General features: G+C 27.9%; 2 protein-coding genes across 3 annotated transcripts; both read left to right on the top strand.

The window, feature by feature from the left end:
• The first annotated feature begins 3,642 nt into the window (after positions 1 to 3,642).
• On the top strand, positions 3,643 to 11,020 carry LOC145182613 (BRO1 domain-containing protein BROX-like). 2 transcript variants are annotated; one of them, XM_090085721.1, is made up of 12 exons: positions 3,643 to 3,662; positions 4,276 to 4,405; positions 4,520 to 4,735; positions 4,883 to 4,978; positions 8,108 to 8,180; positions 8,475 to 8,583; positions 8,669 to 8,758; positions 8,834 to 8,919; positions 9,140 to 9,221; positions 9,426 to 9,576; positions 9,826 to 9,976; positions 10,559 to 11,020. In XM_090085721.1, exons 2-12 carry the CDS (start codon positions 4,302 to 4,304, stop codon positions 10,658 to 10,660), a joined length of 1,260 nt encoding a protein of 419 aa, XP_089941847.1. In that variant the 5' UTR covers positions 3,643 to 3,662; positions 4,276 to 4,301; the 3' UTR covers positions 10,661 to 11,020. The 2 variants fall into 2 exon arrangements, with proteins under 2 accessions (XP_089941847.1, XP_089941846.1); XM_090085720.1 differs by lacking the exon at positions 3,643 to 3,662 and adding an exon at positions 3,711 to 3,974.
• A 3,465-nt stretch (positions 11,021 to 14,485) lies between these two features.
• LOC149890041 (acid ceramidase-like) lies at positions 14,486 to 21,732 on the top strand. The gene is made up of 17 exons (XM_090085411.1): positions 14,486 to 14,827; positions 16,188 to 16,269; positions 16,701 to 16,750; positions 16,901 to 16,985; positions 18,139 to 18,210; positions 18,351 to 18,429; positions 18,534 to 18,608; positions 18,735 to 18,780; positions 19,405 to 19,477; positions 19,563 to 19,634; positions 19,836 to 19,896; positions 20,000 to 20,081; positions 20,193 to 20,324; positions 20,447 to 20,531; positions 20,717 to 20,758; positions 20,840 to 20,896; positions 21,116 to 21,732. Exons 2-17 carry the CDS (start codon positions 16,207 to 16,209, stop codon positions 21,203 to 21,205), a joined length of 1,164 nt encoding a protein of 387 aa, XP_089941537.1. The 5' UTR covers positions 14,486 to 14,827; positions 16,188 to 16,206; the 3' UTR covers positions 21,206 to 21,732.
• Positions 21,733 to 22,264: the final 532 nt, after the last annotated feature.

Here is a 22,264-nt window from a genome sequence, read left to right as displayed (position 1 = left end):
GAGAAAAAAATGCGTTTTTTTCGAAAAAAACTTCAGATAAATTTTTGATTTCAATTTTAGATATTTTCTTCGTGATTTTTAGCGGCCGTTGTTGGAACAACGTTAGCGCTTCAAAATCATTGAACATTCTTTGTTTGTGTTTTTATGTTGATATTTTATAGATAAAACTGAAAAGGATTTTGGTAACTCCATAATAAACTAATTACTTAAAATCTGCATTTAATCGATTATTCAGTTCCTTGTTGTGCTTCGTTAACGATGCATGCATGTATTTAACATTCCATGCTTATTTATGTCAATGATATATTCTATATACTGGATGTCTAACTTGCGGGATTTTATTGGATGAAAAGTGAAGCCGCTTTTTTTGTTTACAAATTGAATCCGCCATTTGTAATAAGGGCTAAAGCTATTTGCGACGTGCGAAATAAAAGTTAATAATACATGTTTTTGCCCGAATTAGAAATGGCTTCCATGGCTTCACTTTTCAGATCGAAGTTAGACATCTAGTATATATAATATATCATTGATTTATGTAGGTTTTCGATAGTAATTTTGGTTAAACAAATTTTTCATAATGTTTGACTAAAGAAAAGTATAAATAGTCGACAAATATGCCATGTAATACACAAATACACAACAAAATAAAATATGCCATATAATACACAAATACATAACAAAATAAAATGCTGTCTAAAAAACTAAAAAAGCTACTAGCCATAAAGATCAGAGAAAACAGAGGTTCTTCTTGGGAAGCTTAGTATGTTTTAATTAGCAAGCTATTCAAATAAAAATATGTAAAATTACATTATAATTTATATTTAAATATACATATTTACAAATGTTATAGTACAAGTATGTAATGTATAGTATATATTAACATAATATAAGTATGTAATCAATCAATCATATATTTCTAAAAAAAAATTTTACATTCAAGTTTATATACAAATAGTTATAAACTAATGTGAAGTTAACTACTAATAGTGCTAATGATATATAACAAGGGTAATAATAATGGCAATTTAATCATTATATTCAAAAACAGTCGCAACAGCAGAGATGTATTACAATATATAAAATTAACAATGATAAAATGATGTAATGTATAGTATATATCAATTTTACATATATATATATATATATATATATATATATATATATATATTACATACATATATTTAAAGTGCTACATGGAGACAACTCACAGAATTAGATAATGTTGTTTTAGACATCGTTGACAGGAAGTCAAAAAATGTATCTGGAGTCGATGTTCCTGATTTTAATATCTCTTTTTGTACAATAGATGATGCAAACTTCGAAATCAAAGTCTTCATCCGAAAAAATTAAATCCATGTTCCTATTTTAATTTTACACAGTTTTTTTAAACACCAAATACTAGAATGTAAAAATATTTATTAAAATAGAATAGGCAGCACAGCGCACTTAATAACTAATGAAATTTATTAAGTAGGCCTACTTAATAAAAATTTTAAAAAGAATTAATGACGTATTACGGATAAAAAAAGTGCGTGAATTTTAGTGACGTATGCGTTTTATGCTTTATAGCAATGCCGAAAAAAATACTAACAGCGATAAATTCTTCGGGTTTACGCATTTTTTTACGTAAAAATAATTTACTAAAATTATATTACGTAAAATTTTTTTTACGAAAAAAACTTTTATCATGCTTGAACTCAAAACTACACCAATATTCAATATATTTTGTGGACCTCATTTAACATATCTTTTGTTTTAATAAATAATTATCTTAAGTGATCAAACAGTATATACTTTCTGAGAAATATTGTTTAAATTATATATTTTCTTATTCAGGAGAAGTCTTTGCTGTAGATACACAAGAGAAATATTCTGTATCTCTTTCATCATTAATCTACTTCATCTGAGGCCTTAAAGTTAAAATTTTATCAGAAAATCCTAATAGTTGCTCAAGCTCATCAACTTTATTATTTTAAAGAAAGGATTTGAATTTTTGCATGGAATTCAGCGATTTGAGCGTGATTATTTTGAACTAAAGTATTAGTTTCTACGCTAGATGAAAAAGTATCTCCATGTTATTTTGTATTTAAATTAGAATTCATTGCAAAGTGTTGATTATGAGAGACTAATCAGTCAGATTTTTACATTTTACTGATGAACTGAAATATGTAGTTATTATACAAACAAATTTTTTCCCCTTTCCCAAAGTTAAAACATGTCAAACGGGTCACACATCAGAATAAATGAAATAACTTTTTTTATTGAGAATTTTGAATTTTCTTTTTTTAATAATGAAGGAAATTGAAAACTGTATGATGATAATTTTTTTTTTTTTTTATCATTGAAAATTTTAAGTAAAAAAAGAAAATCAAAATTAAACATTAAAAAAATTAACCTGTTAAAACAGAAGATGAAAATGGGTCATTGTTTACTCCATGTAATGTAAAAGTTAAAATAAAGTTGAAATATAACGGTGAAAATAATATTGAAATTACAATTTACAACTTTATGCACAAAAAAATTTAGCGTCGATCAGATATTTTTTTGGAAAACATGTTTTTTTTTTGCAGAGCCAGTGACTACACAACAACATTTTCACATGCTAACATATTTTCATGAAATGTTTTTTTTCTTTTGAACACTCTGCTTGTTTATCTTAATTATTACCTTCGTTGCCAGCGTTAATCAACTTTCAGATGTTAAAATCCAGTTATTGTATGCAAACAAGTGAAAGCTTCGCCACACTCAAACAGCTTTTTAACCATAGGTGGAAAATTTTAATTATTTAAGTTCTTGTAATTAGTTGCAGCATAATACTCGTCAATTATTTTTTTCCCGTACCCTTCTTAACACGGCAAAAAAAAAACACCTACATCAAACGGTTGCAAAATATGTGTGAAGAGCGAGCAGGAAAGGTTATTAAACCTTTTTCATAATTTCGACAAAAATAAAGTTAATAAATGGTTACGTTAATAACCCATTTAACCCGAAAAATAACACATTTTCATTTTTTAAATTTTTCATTTATACTGTGACTTCCGTGAAAAACAAAATATGTCACTCGAATTTGAAACTTTCTGCTGCACAAAGCACAAAAAACTTTTTTTCTCTCAAAACTTTTTCTAAACTTTTTTACTTTTCTCAGAGTAATTACCCAAAATTAAAAAATTTTAAAAACATTTATGGACTGTCTTTGACAAATTATTTATACAAGGAAAAATAGAAAATAAATGAAAATATTTTTTATTGAAGAATAAATTCTGATTCTAATGATATTTTTATTTTTTACTCAAACTTGTGTTCGCTTGTTAGTTAGCTTTTTTGAAGTATGACCCAATGCCATGACCCATTTTAACATGCCATGACCCATTTTAACATGCCATGACCCATTTTAACATGCCATGACCCATTTTAACACATTTACTCTACTTTGCAGTTAAACTACATTTAAGAAGTCAACCAGATATAAAAACTTTAAGACAATTAAAAACTGGTAAGTAACAATTGCCACACTACCAGTACAAATCACAGGTAGTATTTAATTCGTCTGAGGTGATATGTGGGGGGTAGGTTTGGTTTTCATACGCGGTCATTTTTTTTGTTTTGTTGCGTCATTATTAAAAATAAACTTTCGGATTTATTGCCGAAAAAAAGTAAACAGCGTAAGTTATTTCTGAATAGTTAACTGTTTCACTAATATTAAATTGGGGACCTTAGTGCTAAAAGTACTTAAGTCACAAAATAACTATATAAGAAACTCCTTCTTGAAAATAATTTCAGTCCGTAAAAATTAAAGATTATTCAAAAGCAAGCTATTTTTAGAGAAAGTGGAATAAGTTTAAAATACATTTTAGTTTCTTTTTAACAATAATGTGGCTCAAGTACTTTTCAATTGATACCTTTAAATGTATGTCTCGTATTTTAATATAAAAATGGATTCTATTTGTTAATGAAAAACGAAATAAAAAGTAATGGTAAATGTTTTCTTTTTCTTTTTTTTTTTCTTCCTTTTCTTTTTAAATGAATGGATATAGTGTATGATTAGAATTATAAATACAGTGCTTCGGTATAAAATATAAATATGGAATTCTGTAGGTATTGCTATAACTATCTACTTGATATTGTAAGTTTTTCAGTTTTATCTAGTGATAAGACTTTTTGATGTGGAAAACAGTATAATTCAACTTATATAGACTGTATCATTTAACACTTGATGAAACTGCAACTGTGTTTCTTAGCTTTGAGTTCTTCACTATTAAATTCAAATTTATTTAGTTAGGAAGAAAAAAATTGCTATTGAAATGGCATATTGGTTTCATAGGCACCCATTAAAAGCATCAAAAGTTCAAAACTTTGATTCGTTAAAACTAATTTCAAAAAGTGTACCTTCATCCAAGATATGTGGGTAAGCTAAGGACATTATTTTTGTACCTAATTAAACTTTGCTATTAAAATATATTATGTAAACATTAATGATTTAAACTAAAAAATGTGTTCTCATACATTTTTAAATTGCCAGTGATCTGCGTGTATCCAGAGCAAAGTTGTTACAGTTGCTGGCTGACCCAAGAAACAATGCTCAAGTTGTTGAACAAGGTATGAATGAATATCTAGAGCTGTTACTTGGGTTATGTGAAGGTACTTCTCAACAAGAAAACAACTCAGCAAATGAGGAAAAGTTAAGAAAAGTTGAAGTTTTTGTATGGACACATACTATCTGTGGAAATGTTGGCCAGTAAGGCTTAGAACTCCTTTTGTATACTTTAATATTATTTTCTTAGTTTTTATAGATTTTTCTTCTTTTTAAATCCTTTTAATATGGTTTTAAAAAAATCCTTTTTTTAAAATAATTGTTACTAATTTTTACTCTATTTTTATGTAGAGCTTTGCCTGATTCATATTATGAGTTAGTATCTATATTAACTGATTTTGCATTATGGTATACGAAAAAGGCTTCCTTTATTTCTTCAAATGAAGGGTAAGATGAATATACATTTATACATTACACAAAAATATATTTGCTTAATTGTTTAAGCTGGCTCCACAAATTAGTTATTAGCTGTTTGGATATGGTAGATTTTATGGTTATTAGTATTTTCTATGGTTTATAGCAAATTTCATACTTGAATTTTATTTTTTTAACAAAATTGTAACAGTTGTTAAAATCAGTCTTTAACTTTGGGTAACTTTGAGGTAAATGTAGTTTTTTCAGGCTCTTTTGTGTTTAAATTTTCATTGAACATTATATATTGATTACTTACATAACCAATATGTACTGTCCAATTAAAGGTCATTTTAGGAGATGATTTGGTGTACAGATTAGCTTTTTACATTTACAAGTTCCTTTTCAGGAACTACTTTCTTGAAACTCTCTGCTTACTAAGGTTATGTTACTGATATAAAGCTCTTAATCAGCTTTTTGGTAAATATCTTTTTTTTCTTCCAATAATGAATTATTTAATATAGATAAAAAATGAATGATAAATGTCAATTTCTGTCATTGTAATTCTGATTTAAAGAAACAGATATTACCTTTCCAACCTTTTCTATATTTTTATTTTGAGAAAAAAACATAAGATTTGATGGATTTACTTTTTTTTTTTTTGAATCTCAAGAAATGGTCTCTTGTTATTTCTTCTAATTGTTTTGAAATTGAATTTGAAAATCCAATTGTTTTATTGTGTTTCTTAATTTTATTAACATCAACCAAAACAACCTTGACATCAGGCCTGGATTAGCCATTAGGCAAATAAGGTATGTGCCTTGGGTACCAAGTGTTTGGGAATACCACAAGTCCTTAAAACATATTTTTTCGTGAACAAATTTAAGTCCAGAAATAACTGAAAATTAAAGAAGTGCTATGAAAATGAAGAAATACATTATAATAAAAATCCACATTCAAGTTTGGTACAATCTTAAATACTTAAAAATCAAGCGCATAAAAAAACTCCTGGTAAATGGTAATGGCTAAAATGCAGACCATACGCACTCACCATTCATACATGTTCATAGTAGTTTAACCCTAACCCTGGCTCTAACCTTTATCCTGACCCTAACACAATAAAAACATTTGCTGGTGCTGCCTATTCACTAAATTTTGTAAGCTCCTGTTTCAGAGTCTTCCATACAGTGCAACTGATCTATACTTTTTTTTCAGCTTCAACCAACAGATGGAAGATTCTGAAAGGATACCTTGTGAATGAAACACTGGTCTCTTTTCGATACCAGATGGAAAATCTCTTTTCGATACCAGATGGAAAGCACATGCTTTTGCAATTGAAGTTATCCTAAAGTCTCATCCTCAGATTTTAAAAGCATAAAAGAAGATCAGTCACAGAAAGGAGACACCAGAGGAGAAGCAGAAAACATTGCAAAAATGATGCAAGAATTAGAATATGCTTTCATGCTCAATTTTTGATGTAGCAGTTAAATTTTCTTGTTTGGTTGATTAATCATTATCATAAACATCTCAGTGTTGTGAATAACTGATAAATGCTTATCCTAAAGATCTGAATTATAATTTTTATATTGAACTACAGCAGTTTCATTCATCATATATTCGCCACAAGTTTCCTGCATCAAAATTGGAAAACAACACCTTCAATCATGGAGAATTATACAAAGTAGTAGTTAGAGATAACATCAAGTGTGCCTTTCCAAATGTTGAAGTTACCTTGCACATATTTTAAACATTTATGATTACTAACTGTTTAACTGAGCGCTCTTTTTCTCAATTGAAACCTACAAAAAATCTAAACAGATTAACAATAAAACAAGAAAGGCTTGATTCCTTATCCCTACTTATGATCGAGGCAGATATTTTGCACAAAATTAACTTTGATAATATACTCAAAAACTTTTATAGATGTAAATTTAGAATCAAAACTTTAAAATCTAAATAACAATATCTTTTTGATTTTTTCATCTTATAAAAAATAATGTATTTTTGTCTATTATTATTTCAAAATTTATTAACAATTAATTTTAATACAGAAATACTTTATTGCAGGTTTTATATGAGTGATAGTAGTTCAAACTACAAATATATTTGTTAACAACTGTTTTCTTTGCATGATATTGAAGATACCAGCGGTCAGTGAAAGATCAGGTTCAGTAAAAGCTCAGGGTAGAAGAGGGCATCCATGTGGGTTTGTGCCATGGGCAATAAAGTAGCTTAATCTAGCTCTGCTTGACATCAATACTTTCTGCTGCTTTTACAAGTTGTGATGCTGTGCTGACTTCAATGATATACAGCCAAGATGGAAATTGGAGCCTGATTATAATGAGTGCTTTGTGGTTTATTTTGAGTAATGCATTTACAATACTCTGCAAAATCAAGTCTTAGAATATATTACTTAGAGGTTTAAAAGGATTTTCCACCCTAAGAAAAGATATTATGTAACAGGTGGTTGCTAAAAATTCAGACTGACTTTCAAGGGCAATTTTACTCCCTTAGTTTTTAAGCTAGAGATTAAATAAAAATATTATTAAATAGAGTTTTTAACTTTTTTATTTATTTCAATTAAATTTGTCTTCAACTAGTCTGTTTCTCATAACTCGTAAATCCGTTTTCTTACCTCTTCTTGCTTGGACACCATTTTTTTCTTGATTTTTAATAACTATCTAAAAACAAGTAAATTAAATTATAGAGAATTAAATGAGCTATAAAATGGATGTAAGCATGAAAAAAAAAAAGTTTAGCTTGTGACATTTAAAAATCAGTTAAAGTCAGTCTGGATTTTTAGTAACCACCTGTTAGTAAAGTTATTTACTCACATTTACTTTTAGTTTTGATTTTTTAATGCAGATTTTTTTATGAAAGACCAGGTTGATTCAAACAATTAAACTGTATAAAGATAAAAAATAAAACTGCTGCTTTCATTTCTTTAGTGAAAGCAAGCTTTTATAAATATTGTGTTATAATATGTTTTATTATAAAAATTGAATGTCATAAAATCTATGTTATCAAATTTTATCAAATTCATCCATTCTTATTGGGGTGAAGAAGGCTTAGTTTTTTTGGATCTAGACACTATCAACAAGAACCCATGCAAGAAGTTTATTGGTTACAAAGTTGCTTTTTCAATATTGATTATTTGTGCTTTAGTTTGTCTGAAGACGAGGCAAAAGATGTTTATCGCTATCTACGACAAGCTGCTGGGATATTTCTGAAGGCAAAGGTAATTTTCGGTCATGTTTAGTTGATAAATTAATGTTTCTGCAGTTTTCAAATATTACATATGGATAGCATATCTTTTTAATTAATAAATGGTTGTTGTTTGTTATATACAAAAAGTATCAAGAGGTAGCATTAAGCATTTAAAGTTTTGTAACCAGTTGTAGTTTTGTAATTTTAAAAAGTATTTTGAACTTAATTCCAGAAAATATAAGAAAATTTTGATGTTAAAACTTTCTATTGTTCATTACGATTTAGTTTTAATCTTTATTTTTTAAATGTGTTTACAATTATTCAGAACTTAAGTGAAAGCAAGTTGGGGGCTGGTTTGCTTGAGAAGCACAGCGATGTTGACCCTCGTGTATTAGATGCCTATCATCTCCAATCTCTTGCTGAAGCTCAAGAAGGTATATTAAATTCCCTGTTATTTTTCATGGAATATATTTATGGGTACCCATATTATTTAATTTTTTATGATATATAATGTTTTAGTAACAGTAGCACGAGCAGTGGAGTTAAAACACAAGCCTACTACAGTTACAGCAGTTTCTTTAGGGACCAGTTCTTTGTTTAAGAGTGCTGGTAATAATGAGTTTTTTATTTTTGTTCATTCAAATTTAAATTTTAATGTTTTAGCAATTAATGTATTATATTTAGATGAGTCTTTACGCAGCATTGAACCAACAAAATCTGCAAAGTGGAGAAAATACCTTCAGTTAAAGAAAAATTTTTATCTGGCTTATGTATGAAAAATTGACTGTTTTTATTGAATAATATTAAAAGTATCTCATTCTTATATATTCCTTAACATTTTCTTTCTTTCTATTTTCTAAAAATGTTAATCAATTTATCTATCATAATCATAAATTTTTATTAATGAAATCATTCTTAGTATGTATAACACTTGCACTTCAAATCACTCCAAATAATGTCCTGATGATTTTATCTGATTTAATTTCAAAGGCTCATGCTTTCAAAGGGGAAAGCTTGCTTAGTGAAGACAAGTGTGGTGATGCTATTAAGTCCTTGCAGGAAGCTGAAAAGTGTGGGTCTTTTTGTTATTCTATCTGATGTTGTAAGGAAATAGCATTTACTTGTTATCTGATTAAAAAAAAAAAACCTACAAAAAAAAACACCTGATTAGAGACAGGTAAGCTTGTAATGGAGTGAAATTTATTTTTTAATGTGCAACAGCTTCTGAAAAAGAAGTATTTTCAACGCATAGGTAATGGCAGCTTTGGTTTTTTAGGTTATGCTATGGCCAAAATATTGTGCAAAGAGTATGCTTCTGTGAAAGGTCCTGGCTCTACTGCAAGGCCAGGGGAACACCAGTTCTTTCTTCGTCTTGGTCCAATTATCAATACAAAATTGGAAAAAGCTAATCATGAAAATGGATTCATGTTAGTGACATTTTCAATTTCTTCAAAAAAGATCTTAACTCTTCAAAAAAAATCTTAACTCTTATTTATTACTGTACTAAAACCAAAATTATTTTTGTAAGTAGAAAAACATTTAACCATATACACACACACACTTGTGCACACACACACATATACATTTGCACACACATGAGCGCATACATCAATATACTTTCATGTATATATATGATGTTGGGTGCAGATGCATATTAAAGGTATTTTTTCTCATAGCTATCACCAAAAAATTCCTGCAGAAGTGCCTGAGTTAGAAGCAAGTGAAGTTGGAATGGCTAGCCCTGTGGAATATGTTATTCCATCCATAAGTCATCGCTGGAAACCAGAAATTTTAGCAGCTTTTGAAGTTAAAGAAAATAAACCTCATGTAATAAAAACGGACTTCAATTTTTTATTTGATTTAAAATTTACTTTAAAATTTAAAATCTTATTGTACTGACTGAATAAGTTTAAAGGTTTTGAGTTGGATTGAATGGTAGGTCAGTGATTCCAAAATATACTTTGATCATAGTAATTTAACATTTATGCTTGTGTACCATGTTATTTAGCAAAAAATTTTATGACAAATCTTATCATTATAAAGGGTCTTACAAAACAATTTTGTGCGTCAAAGTATTAAAATATGCGTGCAAAATTTAAGTTTTTGATTCTACCATAAAAACACTTTTTAGATGCCATGCTTCATTCAAAAGGTATGGTTTTTCATGAAACTAACACCCAGAGGCAGTACTTCAAAATTTCAACAAAAATCGCAAATGGCAGCTTTTTTTTTTTTTTATCCCTTTTTCAACAGTTTCCATAAAATTTATCGCTTTATCATAAAATCACCAACCCTTCATTTCAGCTCAAAACTTTTAAATCTATGCAATCTTTTTTTCACAAAAATAACTGTCTGCTTTGTCACTGAGCTCAACTTTTACTGTTTAAATATGTTTAAATTATCCCTTAGATGAGTAACAAAGACAACAACGAAGCAATCGAACCCATAAAAGAAGTTACAGATCCGAATATGAGATCGACTAAAGGAGAGACTGGTTGTATTTTATCTTAGATTTTAAAGCGGTCCCACGAAAGGATTTCATAAGCATTTAAACATAAGTTTTACATTTTCTTTATTTTACAGAGTCCCATCTTTGTTTTTATAGTCACGAGTACTCAGAGTTTAATTTGCTCCTAAATTCTTTAAAACCACGTAAAACCTTTACTAAAGAATGTGCCCTGCAATGCTTAGGCTTTATAAACTCTTTTCTTCTCATAGAAGTATTAGATCTAAAGTAATTGTATATATATATTAGTTAATATTGTTTGTATCATGTTTGTTTTTTAAAAATTATGGAGTGTCGCTATGTAAAAGACATATTTATTCCCGTTCATTAAATTTTCTCAATAGATTTATTTATGGTTCTTTTAATTGAAATTAATAAATTATAATTTTTTTTTCTCTCTCTTCGTATTTTAAAATATATTCTTAATTTCACTTCATATTTCAGTTGGCTATAATCATTTCTTTAAATTTTTGAAAGATGCGCCTGAAAGCAACAAATACTTTTAAAGGAATCTTTTTTTAATACTTTTTTATTTTAAAGTTTTAAAAATTTGTTGTTTTATCCTATTTAAAAAAAAAAAAAAAAATTCTAAAAAGAAAAATCCCATGTATATGATGAACATTGGAAGATTTTTTTTTATCATTTTCTAAAAAGAAAAATCCCATTATATGATGAACATTGGAAGATTTTTTTTTATCATTTTCCTTCCAAAATATTTGAAATTTTTTATTTCGTTAAAGTTTTTTTCATAATTTTTGACGTATTTAAGAAACTGTCGTTGTTTTTAGTGTCGTTGTTTTAAATGGACAATTGGTATTAATTTTCGCTAAATTACCTTTACAACTGCGCTAATATATAAAGATAGATGTCTGAATAAAAATGGCTTAGTTTCAAATTTTTATTTGTTTGTACAAATCTCCCTCACCGCCTTTCTTCCTCTCTTTGCGTTGATGTTTATTCTTGTCTGTGGACCTAAGTATTTCTTTATATGTTAAGGGGCTGACCGTCTGTTAACTATTTACCCACAAAAAATAGTTGATCGTCTTCCGCTGAGCCAGGTAATACACATGTCAACATTTACTGCTTCAGTATTAAATTGTTGCTAATAGTCCAGCTTACACAGATTCTTTTTTAAATGACGTTTTAAAGTGACTGAGTCGATCTTAAAAAGCAGTTTAAATTTAACTAAAGAAAAAAAAAAATCAAGTGTAGTGCTAAAACTGCGACTTCCGCTTAAGTGTTAATTCGTTATCGGAGTTTAAATATGCGGTAGTTCGTATCTATAAAACAATGCTCACGGAAACAGAAAGATTTCCGATTTCCAAAAGGAAAACAAATTTTTTAAATGAAAATTTTGAAATTTGTTAATGAGTTGTTTTTTTTTTAAAAAGCATACAATTAGAGGTATTGATTTTAAAAAATCAAATTCAAAATATGTCAATTTCAAATAGCAAATTTTTATTAGTTTTGAAAAATCCAATTGTGTTGGATGGTATTGATTTATTTAATTATGCTAAGTAAAAAAAAAAAAAAACTAGAAAGTAATCATAGGTATCTAACGGGGTTTGAATGAAATTAATAATACAAATAATGAGCTGAATTAAAAGTTTAAAAATGCTTTTGAATAAATTGTGATATGCCCTTTAAATTTTTGCAATAATTTATCTTTTCTTATTATTTATCAGCCATCTCGTTATCTTTAAGACATGTTAGCAAAAAAAAAATATAAAGAAAGAAATGTTCAATGCAAAGTCTTGCACTAATCTTTTGAGATTAGTGCAAGACCATATTTTTAGGATATCTCGATAATATCAGCTCTCTTCGATATTATTCGTTGATTACTTCCGTGGACAAGTTATTTTTATGTATGAAAAAGAGAAAAGTGTCATTTGAAATTTAATATACACTCATTTATGTTAACAATATGAAGAAGAAAATGGATTATTTTATGCTTAAATTTTAACTGCAAAGGTTGTTGCACATTAGATTGTCTCAAATCCATATTATAATATTGACTTTTCTAGATTGCCTCAAACGCATTTTTTTTTTTATATTGACTGTTCTACACCCATGTTATTTTTTCCTATTTCTAAAGATGAGTGTTATCTAATTATCAATATGATTTAGCAATGTTACGTAAACAGCAGCAGTTTGAAATATTCACTGTGAATTTAGTAATTTTCAAAGTATTTTTACCCCTGGGATTAAGTGCTTCGTTGGAATTACCCCTGAGATTAAGTGCTTGGTTGGAATTATTGATGTTTAATGATTAGTGGAATAAAAAAACGCTGTTAAATTTTTCTTTGCAAGGACTAATCAATTTTACACTATTGCACATTTAGAAGACAAATTCTCTCTTCAAAATCCTATTTACTTCAGAATGCAAACAATTATATATGATTCGCACGCCAATCAGTCAATAAAATGCATGTAAATTTTAAAGATAATATCTCAATGCCAAAAGTAACATCCAACCTGGGATAAAAACTAATTTGCAATTGGTTGAAAATTAGATACTGTACCAGAAATTTTAAAAGAAAGAAAAAAAAAAATGAAAAAAGACAAATTAAAAGTAAGGCTATAAAGATGGACAAGTTATAAAAATAGACTTCACAAAATTTATTTTGAGGTTAACTTTTTTGCAGCCATGATAAAAATTTGTGTCTTTTTATTTCGTCATGACCTTACAATTATACCAATAAAGAGTAAAATCATGTCAGATAAAAAGATTAAATACAACCTCAAAGCGTGTTTTTGATTGTGCTATAAGCATTTAAACAAATATTTAAAACATCTGTGCAAAATAATACAAGATATGCAGATATTTCGTACGTTAAGGTACGCACTCACTATTTCGTACTAGGTTTGTGTGTACCTTAAGCGATATTTTCTGACCCATCTATGCGTTTTACTTAGGTCTTTGGATCCTTTTTATGTTACATAACTTTTTTTCGGCTATTCAAACATTATTATTAAACATTAATATGGTTAAAGAGATTTTATAACGAAAAACTAAACTCATTTTAATAACTACTTTTTGGATGATTGCGAGCAGATAGGGACTGACAGGGGCAGCTCAGGGCGGTTTAAGATTGGTTACTCATATGAATTCCGTATATGCAGATTATTATTAAGTATCATACTCGAAATGCTTTATATTCTCTTTTTAAATGTATCGTGATGATTCTGTTTTATAATTTTTTTCCTTTTTAAATTTATCAGACTTTTTATTTCCGAAGTTGTTTTCTTTAAGACTTTTTATGTTTGTATTTTTGCATCACACTATATTCGTATTGTTTGATATATAACCACATTTTAAGTTGCCAATGTATGTAGTAACAGCCGACAAAAACAAAGCCTATGAGATAGAGATTCGTTTACAGAGTCGGCTGTGCCGTAAATCTCTTGTTTGTTGTAATTCTTGTTTAAATAATTGCTTTTAGAATATTAAAAATTGCACGTAAATAAAATCTTAAGTATTTACATATAAAAATAAAGCACAGCAAAACTGAAATAAAACTTGATTTATTTGTGCAACCTCAGAAGAAAAAATCTAAAAATCAATGAAATTTACTGAGACACAAAAAATACAATAATTTTTTTTTTCAATATTCATTTTTTTCACTTCTCGTTTTATCCAAACATTTGTAAAATTTGTTGATTATCATAAAAGCCAAGCAAATTGACGGTATTTACAGAGCGCATTTCACTTCTCAGTTCTTTTATTCTTTCAGCACATAACTCTTCAAATAATTGCTCAATGGATTAAAGGCATTTTGTTTCAGAGGATTTAACGTAGGCTATTTTTTGTTATAAAAGGAACCTCAAGCATGTCACTTTATTTGGATAATTGTAGAAGCATCATGGCTTATTAAATGAATTATTTTTGGTAATTTTGGTGTTTGTTTATATTTAATATTGATATTATAGCATTGGCTTTAAGGCTGTAATGAAAGAGTTCCTGCTTGATATTTTCAGACCTGTAACATCAAAGATTTTATATTTCGGTCAGTTCTGAGCAATATTCAGCCAACATTTATTGTTTTCAATGATCGTGTGCGCTATGTCTGAAATACTAATTTTGGTTTCTAATTTTGTGTGCGCTGCATGTTACAAATGTAAATAGTAGTAGAAGTAGCAAAATGGGGGTTACAACGCTGACATCTACTGAGGTGAGATTTCAAGTGTCAAGCGACGATTATTTTAAAATATTTTCAATGTAACTGTCTCCAATCAAAACCAGCGTAAACAGTCTAAAACCGTTAAATTTTTCTACCTGAACGGTTTTCTAGCCTAAGAAAAAAACTTTTTTTCCGAGCTAAGATGATTAAATGAAGTAGGCGACAGGGTCTTCGAGCAAATAGCTTTGCAATTGTTTGAATGACTTTATGCAATAACAAATGAAAGTTTTTTTGTTTTATCTGAAGCAATCTTGATGAGCAGAATACGCTGAAGAGCAAACATTACAAAAAAAAATTTAGAGCGCTTGAGATTTAAAGATGGATAAAAAACTTAAAAAATCTTTTTATCGTGTTATGAAGGAAGTTTAAAAAAGAAGACTTTGTGGGGTGGGAAGGAGGGGGGGGGGGAGGTTAGAGATTTTTGAATAAACAGTTTTCTTAATTTTTCTGATGTTTTATAAGTGTAAGAATAAGCTGCAGGTCATCGAGGAACGTTAGATAAATGAGGTAATTAGGAGGTAATTTGTTAACAGTGGTTTTACTCACTTGAAAGAAAAATGGAAAATTCATAGTTAAAAAGAACACATGAGATGAATACTAACTATTGTGCAACTTTAACAAAAATGTTAAATGTGTTTCTGATTTGATTTTAATTCCTTATGGCGTCAAAGTGTGATGTATCTTTCAAATATAAGTCCATTAATGTGTTTACACGTTAAAAATAAACATTAACTTTTTATTTTGTTAATGCATAAGTTACCTGTGTTCACACATCTCATATTTTTAAAAAAAGATTTGGGTATCAATATAATCCTTAAATATCTTCATTTTTTATTTCAAGCTAATTTTAGCTTACATGATTGACAGCTCAGCAGCAAATATCGTATGTTTCTGGCGCTAGTTCTAAAAGTTGTTTATACTTATAATTTTTGTCCTGTTGGAACATTAATTTTGAATTTTATAATTCCTAAATTCCAAAAAAATCTTTTTTCTTTAAATGCGCAACTTTCCATGATCGTTGATTTAAAACTATAAAAAACCTTTGATTCTTTTTTAAAAAAATTCTTACTTGGTTATTTGACATTATCTTTTTAATTAAAATATTTTCGAATTTTAAGTTGCGATTGTTTTTATTTATCTTATTTATTTGCTTTACTTAAAGCTTTTGTTTTTAAAAAGATTGATTTTTTTCGAAAATTTATGGCTATATACATTTCGTAAATTTAATTTTTCGAAAATTAATTGGCTAAATACATTTCGTAAACTTAATTTTTCGTAAATTTAATTTTTCGTAAATTTATTTGTTGTTTAAATTCAAAGTATTTTTTAATGTTAAATTATTTTTTTTTAGCAGAAAAAAGTAATTAAAAATGAAAATGATGTTGTTCTTCATTTTTCTTATGAATTACATTTTCCTTGCAATAAATTGTCAGGTAAGTTTTTTAAGGGTTTTTTAAAATTTCTTGCATATTTCGGTAGAAGTTATCTTTTAAGTGACAATTAAAAAAATCCAGACCGGAACGAAACATAACGAAGGATATCAAAAAGAATGATAATACCAAAATGCACAATACAAAAATCACTTGTTCGTTTGACAAAAATATCAGCAATAAATTAGCAACACCATTTACGTAAGACTGTAGCGAACTCTGCGATTACATTCAGCTGACAACTGATGTCTCAGTTGTATTTACACACAACTGAGACTGCAACTCTGACATTGACATTAAAACTAACTGAGACTGCTACTAATTCTAAGATTAAACTTAAAACTGAGAATGCAATTACGAGACTAGCAATAGAACTCACTGAAACTATGAGATTAGCAATATAAAAAACTTGAATCTTTTAATTAATTGTTTAGGTGCTACAGGATTGCCAATGGAAAGCACATACGATGATGAAAGCTTCAAAGTACGGTTTTTTTTTATTTTTTGAAATTTTTTTATTTTTCGTGAATCATTTTTTGGAGAAATGGAGAGATTTAAGTAGTTAATTTTTTCTCAGTGTAAATACATAGATAAACTAAAAGCTTTTCTTTTTATTATTAATTTCCATTAATAGTTCTCAGCCTCCAACTTATGCCGTAAATCTAGATTTGCCTCCGCAAGAACGCTGGAAGCATGTTGTTACTCCCCGTAAAGAACAGGTAACTTCAAAATCACTATAATGAATAAGACTCAGTTTTTATTGCGGGATGGAATGCAATTTATTGCGGGATGGAATGCAATTATTCTTCTAAAAAAACTTTGTAAAAAAAAAATATATATATATGCGACCGGCTGGGAGAAAAGGGTATCATAAGTGCGGTCACTAAACAACGAGAAAATCATTCAAATAAAAGTTGAAGTTAAATTTAAGCTATTTTCATTCTTAATGCTTTTTGCTTTGTATAAACTCTGAAGTTTGCAATATTTAATGTCAATAGCGTTGTGAATGCAGGGGCGAATTTTAAATTGTAATTTTCAATTGTGTTTGAAGTTATGGCTGATTACATTATCTTACTTTATTATTTGTAAATTTAAAATCTCCGGAATTTGTAGGAATATGGTTGTGAACTTTTTTACATTAATGCCAATAACTACAATGGACATACTAGCGCTCTTCATTCCATCCCGCATTTTTGATGCCTTTTCTCCCAGCTGGTTAAAAATATATGTATATTTACAATACTCATTAACACTAAATAGAACCCCTTTAAAAAGTTAAACCGCAAGGATGCTATACTGATAGTATTCTATAACTAATTTTTGCTTTTTGTCACAAATAAATATCAATGTATATATGTATAACTATGTATCTTTACACGTATACACGTTTAATACGTTTAACGCGGATGTAGATAATAGTGATTATTACATCCATTCATTTCAAGAGTCTGCAAGTACTAAAGCGTACCTAAAGCAACTTAACTGCGCTTTTTGAATGTAAGTTAGTAAAAGGGTGGACCTCAGGTAGCTGTTAACTTTAACCAAGAAATAGGCTATATAATTTAAATTTTTGAGTAGCAGCAGATCTATATTTTTTCTTGATACGGCCAAAAATAACACCAAAACCCAAATTAAAATTTATTCTGTTTATGCGGTTAATAAAATTAATTATAAAAGATATAAAAATTAAAATAAACTTTCTGGATTCATTTATTTATGGATTTGTTCATGCATTTTTATTTGGAATCATTCATTTACTAATATACCAATTTAAAGTTATAAGGTATTTCAATAATAGCTATATACTATAGATTTTTCCAGTCAACTTATACAAAACTATATACACAAGTTACAATTACTTTCTTTTTTCAGATTTTGAGCTTCATTAATTACGTGAAGGAGTTCATACCTTCACTATTTTCAAACGCAGTGTCAAGTTGGCTGGTAAGCACATTTGATCTTTATAATTAAATAAAATGGTGTTTCTTTTGTAATACTTTTTTTATTTCTGTGCTTTAAAAAAAGATAATAAAATAAAATTAAAAAAAAATGTAATTCACTTTTTCTAAAATTCCTTAATGTAGGGAATGGCAGTGCATAAGCTTCCAAGTCCGTTAGATGAAGAAATTGTAGGAATTGCTAAAGCTTTAGAAATACCCATAGGTTTGAAACTTTAAAAAATACAAGTATAGATTGTCTAAAAAATTTTATTTTCTGTAAAACAACTGAACATTGGATATTGAGCTTTTAAAGTTTTTTAAATTCAGGTGACATTATGGCTTGTAATATTTTTTATGAGTTGGAAAAGTTATGCACATCAATTATCACAAGCGATAATCAAGGTAATTTTTTTTTTTTTTTATAGTCATGATTAACTTCAATAAAAAATTATCGGCTTAAGAACAAACTTACTAATTTAGATTTAGAATTTAGTTGGAAGTATAACTTGGATAAATTATTTAACTTAGGTAATATCTACCATGGAAGAAATATGGATCTTGGTGTTTTTATGGGGTTAGTTGAATTTTACTTTTAATTTAGCCCTAGCAATAATATTTCTTTTATTTTATCGCATTTCTTTCATCCCTTTTCCAAAATGTTTTTCGGCAAATTTTAACACTACATGTTCTAGTATAGTTGGCCAACTTTAAACTCGTTTTTCGGCTATATTTTGGAATAACAAAACCTTTAAGAACTCATACTTTCTTCAATTCGTTAAGAGCCACTAAATGCAATGATCTAATCAACATACCAGCAATCAGATGATTAAAAGCAGTGTATATTAAGAAGTAATCGTTTTAATTAAGGTTTTGATGGATATATTCTCTGGATTAATGAATCAAAATTTATGTTGTTTTGATCTAATGAAAGAAATCTTTTCAGTCGAATATTTTTATTTTTAAAACCTGTGAAACACCCCAATAATTTAAACAAACAAAATCAATACATAATACTAAAAACTAACTATCCAAAAAATGCCATAAATTTCTTACAGAAAACTTTAAAGTTAAAAACATAAAGTGATTTAAAAAAAGGGTCTCATCCTATTGGCTCTTACTGCATGTGCTCTTTATTTATTCTATATTCTTTTAAAGTATTTAAGTTGATATGTTGATAAATCAAACACTTCTTGTTTAGGTGGGATCTGAAACAAAATACTTGGAAAATTGCTGAGTTACTAAAACCTTTAACCGTCAACATTGATTTTGTGGTAATTTTAAATAAAACTTATTGCACATTATAGTTATCATAATTCTTTAAGGCTTGTCATATGTTATTGCAATTATATATTTTAGTCAAAAGGAAATGTTCTTTTCAAATCTGTGCAATTTGCTGGAACGGTTGGCATATTTACCGGAGTTTCACCTGTAAGTTTTAATGCTTTGTTGTGAGGCTTTTTAAAAAAAAGCAAAATATGGTTTTGTATAATAAAGCAACTTAATTTCAGAACAATCTTTAAAAATATTTTTTTGTTAAGCACTCTTTTGAAAATAGCACCAGCATTTTAATGATTTTTACAGTGATGCAATAGTAGCAATTCAATGATGCAAAATCTGTTGTAATTTCAGGGCAAGTTTTCATTCAGTCTAAACTCTAGAAGCTCTGAAGAGTTATTTGCTGGGCCTAAAAGTAATATAAATATTTTATAATTTTTCTTAGTAATTTATGCAGATTCTTTATCTTGATTATAATTTTTCTTAAAGCCATTTAGAAATTTTTACTTTTTTTAAAGGTGTCATTTCTTGGCTCATATCACTTGAGGAAAAGAAGTTTGCAAGTCTTTGGGCACGAAATGTGATGGAAAATGCTCAGAAGTTTGTTTTTTTTTTGCTCTCTGAAGTATATTCTTTTTGGATTGCAAAACAAAGACTAAGCATTTTATTGCCAACAATTTTATGTAGCTATGATTATTTTCTTTACTTCAGCTACCAACAAGCTAAGAAAATGCTATCAACTGAACCATTATTAGCACCTGTTTACTATATACTTGCTGGTACAAATCCTAATGAAGGAGTAGTAATTACAAGATCAACAACTGAAAGCTTAAGCCCTGTCGAGTAAGCTATTTATATAATAAACTTCTGATCAAAAAATATATTTCAATAATTCTTTATTTCTATTTTGTTTTAATTTTTGCTCACTCAACAAAAATCTTTTAAAAAGTGCTATGTTTTTTCAGATTATCTATAAATAATTGGTATCTCCTGCAGACCAACTATGATCATTGGAAAAAAGCTCCATTTTATGATGATAGGAGAACTCCAGTAAGTAGTTTTTTGTGGTATCTGTTTATTATGAGTATTTGTTTATTTAAACATAGAAAAGTAATCTGAATGGCTTATAAACATTAATTCTGAAATATATCTTACATAAACTTTTTTCCTTCTTTAAATTTATTTTATTTAAAAGCAATTTTTTTATGTTACTGTTAATTATAATTATTTATTAGGCTAAATTATGCTTGGCTGAAATATCAAATGATGCAAGAAGAGTAAGTCAAATTCTTTTTCAAAATTTAAAAATTTATAACTTTTTTTAAAAACAAGAGATAAACTGCAAATTTATTATTTAGAATGACCAAATTTCTGTCCTGTATGATGTTTTATCAACAATACCGATAAAAAATAAGGTAAGATATCTTTTTTATCTTTAAAAAAAAAGTGAATGCTGATATGAGAATTGTTGTTAATAGGTCTTTAATGCTTTAAGTTTATTGTTATTTGAGATTAACTAAATAAAAATAAAGGCTCTTAAGTTTACCTTTCAGATATAATTTTAATTTTGTATTTTGTGGTATCTACCTATTTCTTTACTTATTCATCCAAACATTTATTGACTCTATTTTTAGGCCACCATATATACTGCAATAATGAATGCAAAAACAGGTACACTTGATAGTAATCTCAGAAATTGTCCAGGTGTGTGTTATCCTTGGTGAAGAGTTTTTCAAGTTAAGCAATTGTAGTTTTGCTAGTTGCAAAATTGTATAGTTTGCATGGTTTGCTTAGCTTCATTTAAAAAAGAAGTTTCATGGACAGTTTGGTGCTGTTAATAGATGTAAAACTATACAAGTAACAAAGAATGCTTTATGAATTGAGATGTTATTCTAAAAATGGTTATAAATACATGATCAATTCTACAATCGTTTTATCGTTCTAATATCTATTGCTTAGCTTCATTTAAAAAAGAAGTTTCATGGACAGTTTTGTGCTGTTAATAGATGTAAAACTACACAAGTAGCAAGAAAAGCTTTATGAATTGAGAAATGTTATTCTAAAACAATTATAAATACATCAGTTTTTCGTGCATGAAAAGATGTTAAAAGGATTGTTTTTGAAATTGATTGAAGTTTGAGCAGAGGATGAGTTTCCTGGTATTCTTTTATTTTAATAAATTTTTTACTGTAAAAAAGAAAATGTAAATTATGGAGTTACTCTGAAATAAATATAAATTTGAACTCTTTTAGAACTTTAGTAATACACACTTTTAACGTAATAAAACCAATAATGGTGCATGGATGGCCTGAGTTTGAAAACAACCTACAGATTTTATAGTTTAATTACTAAAGCCTGCTGTTTGTTATCATCGTTGAACCAAGTCGAATTATTTATTTTTCTGTTGTATTTTATGCTTTGTGTTACATATTTTTACATACTATTCCTCAACTGAACATAATTGGTTAATAGATTTTATCTTTCTGTGCCTTTTTTAGACCAGAGATTGTTGAGGCATTTTTAAATGATCCCACAACAATTCAATAGACTTAAATCCGGCGATCGAAATGGCCATAGCTGAATGTTCTTCTCTTTCATTTTTACGTAAATACAAAGCGCAAGAGTTGTTAATAGAAATTACACAAGCCTAGAATGTAATAATTAATAAACGCACCCATGACGGCATCTCGTCTCCAAAATGTCATGATGTAATTATTTAAGAATTTACTCAGTTTTAATATAAATAACAATCTGGTAATTAACAAGATAACCTCAAATTTTGA

Source organism: Hydra viridissima, unplaced genomic scaffold (assembly GCF_058129835.1).
Source record: "Hydra viridissima isolate aposymbiotic clone 2 unplaced genomic scaffold, HvirCarnegie_v1 scaffold_4, whole genome shotgun sequence".
Classification (NCBI taxonomy): domain Eukaryota; kingdom Metazoa; phylum Cnidaria; class Hydrozoa; order Anthoathecata; family Hydridae; genus Hydra; species Hydra viridissima.
This window is presented reverse-complemented; position numbering and strand designations above follow the sequence as displayed.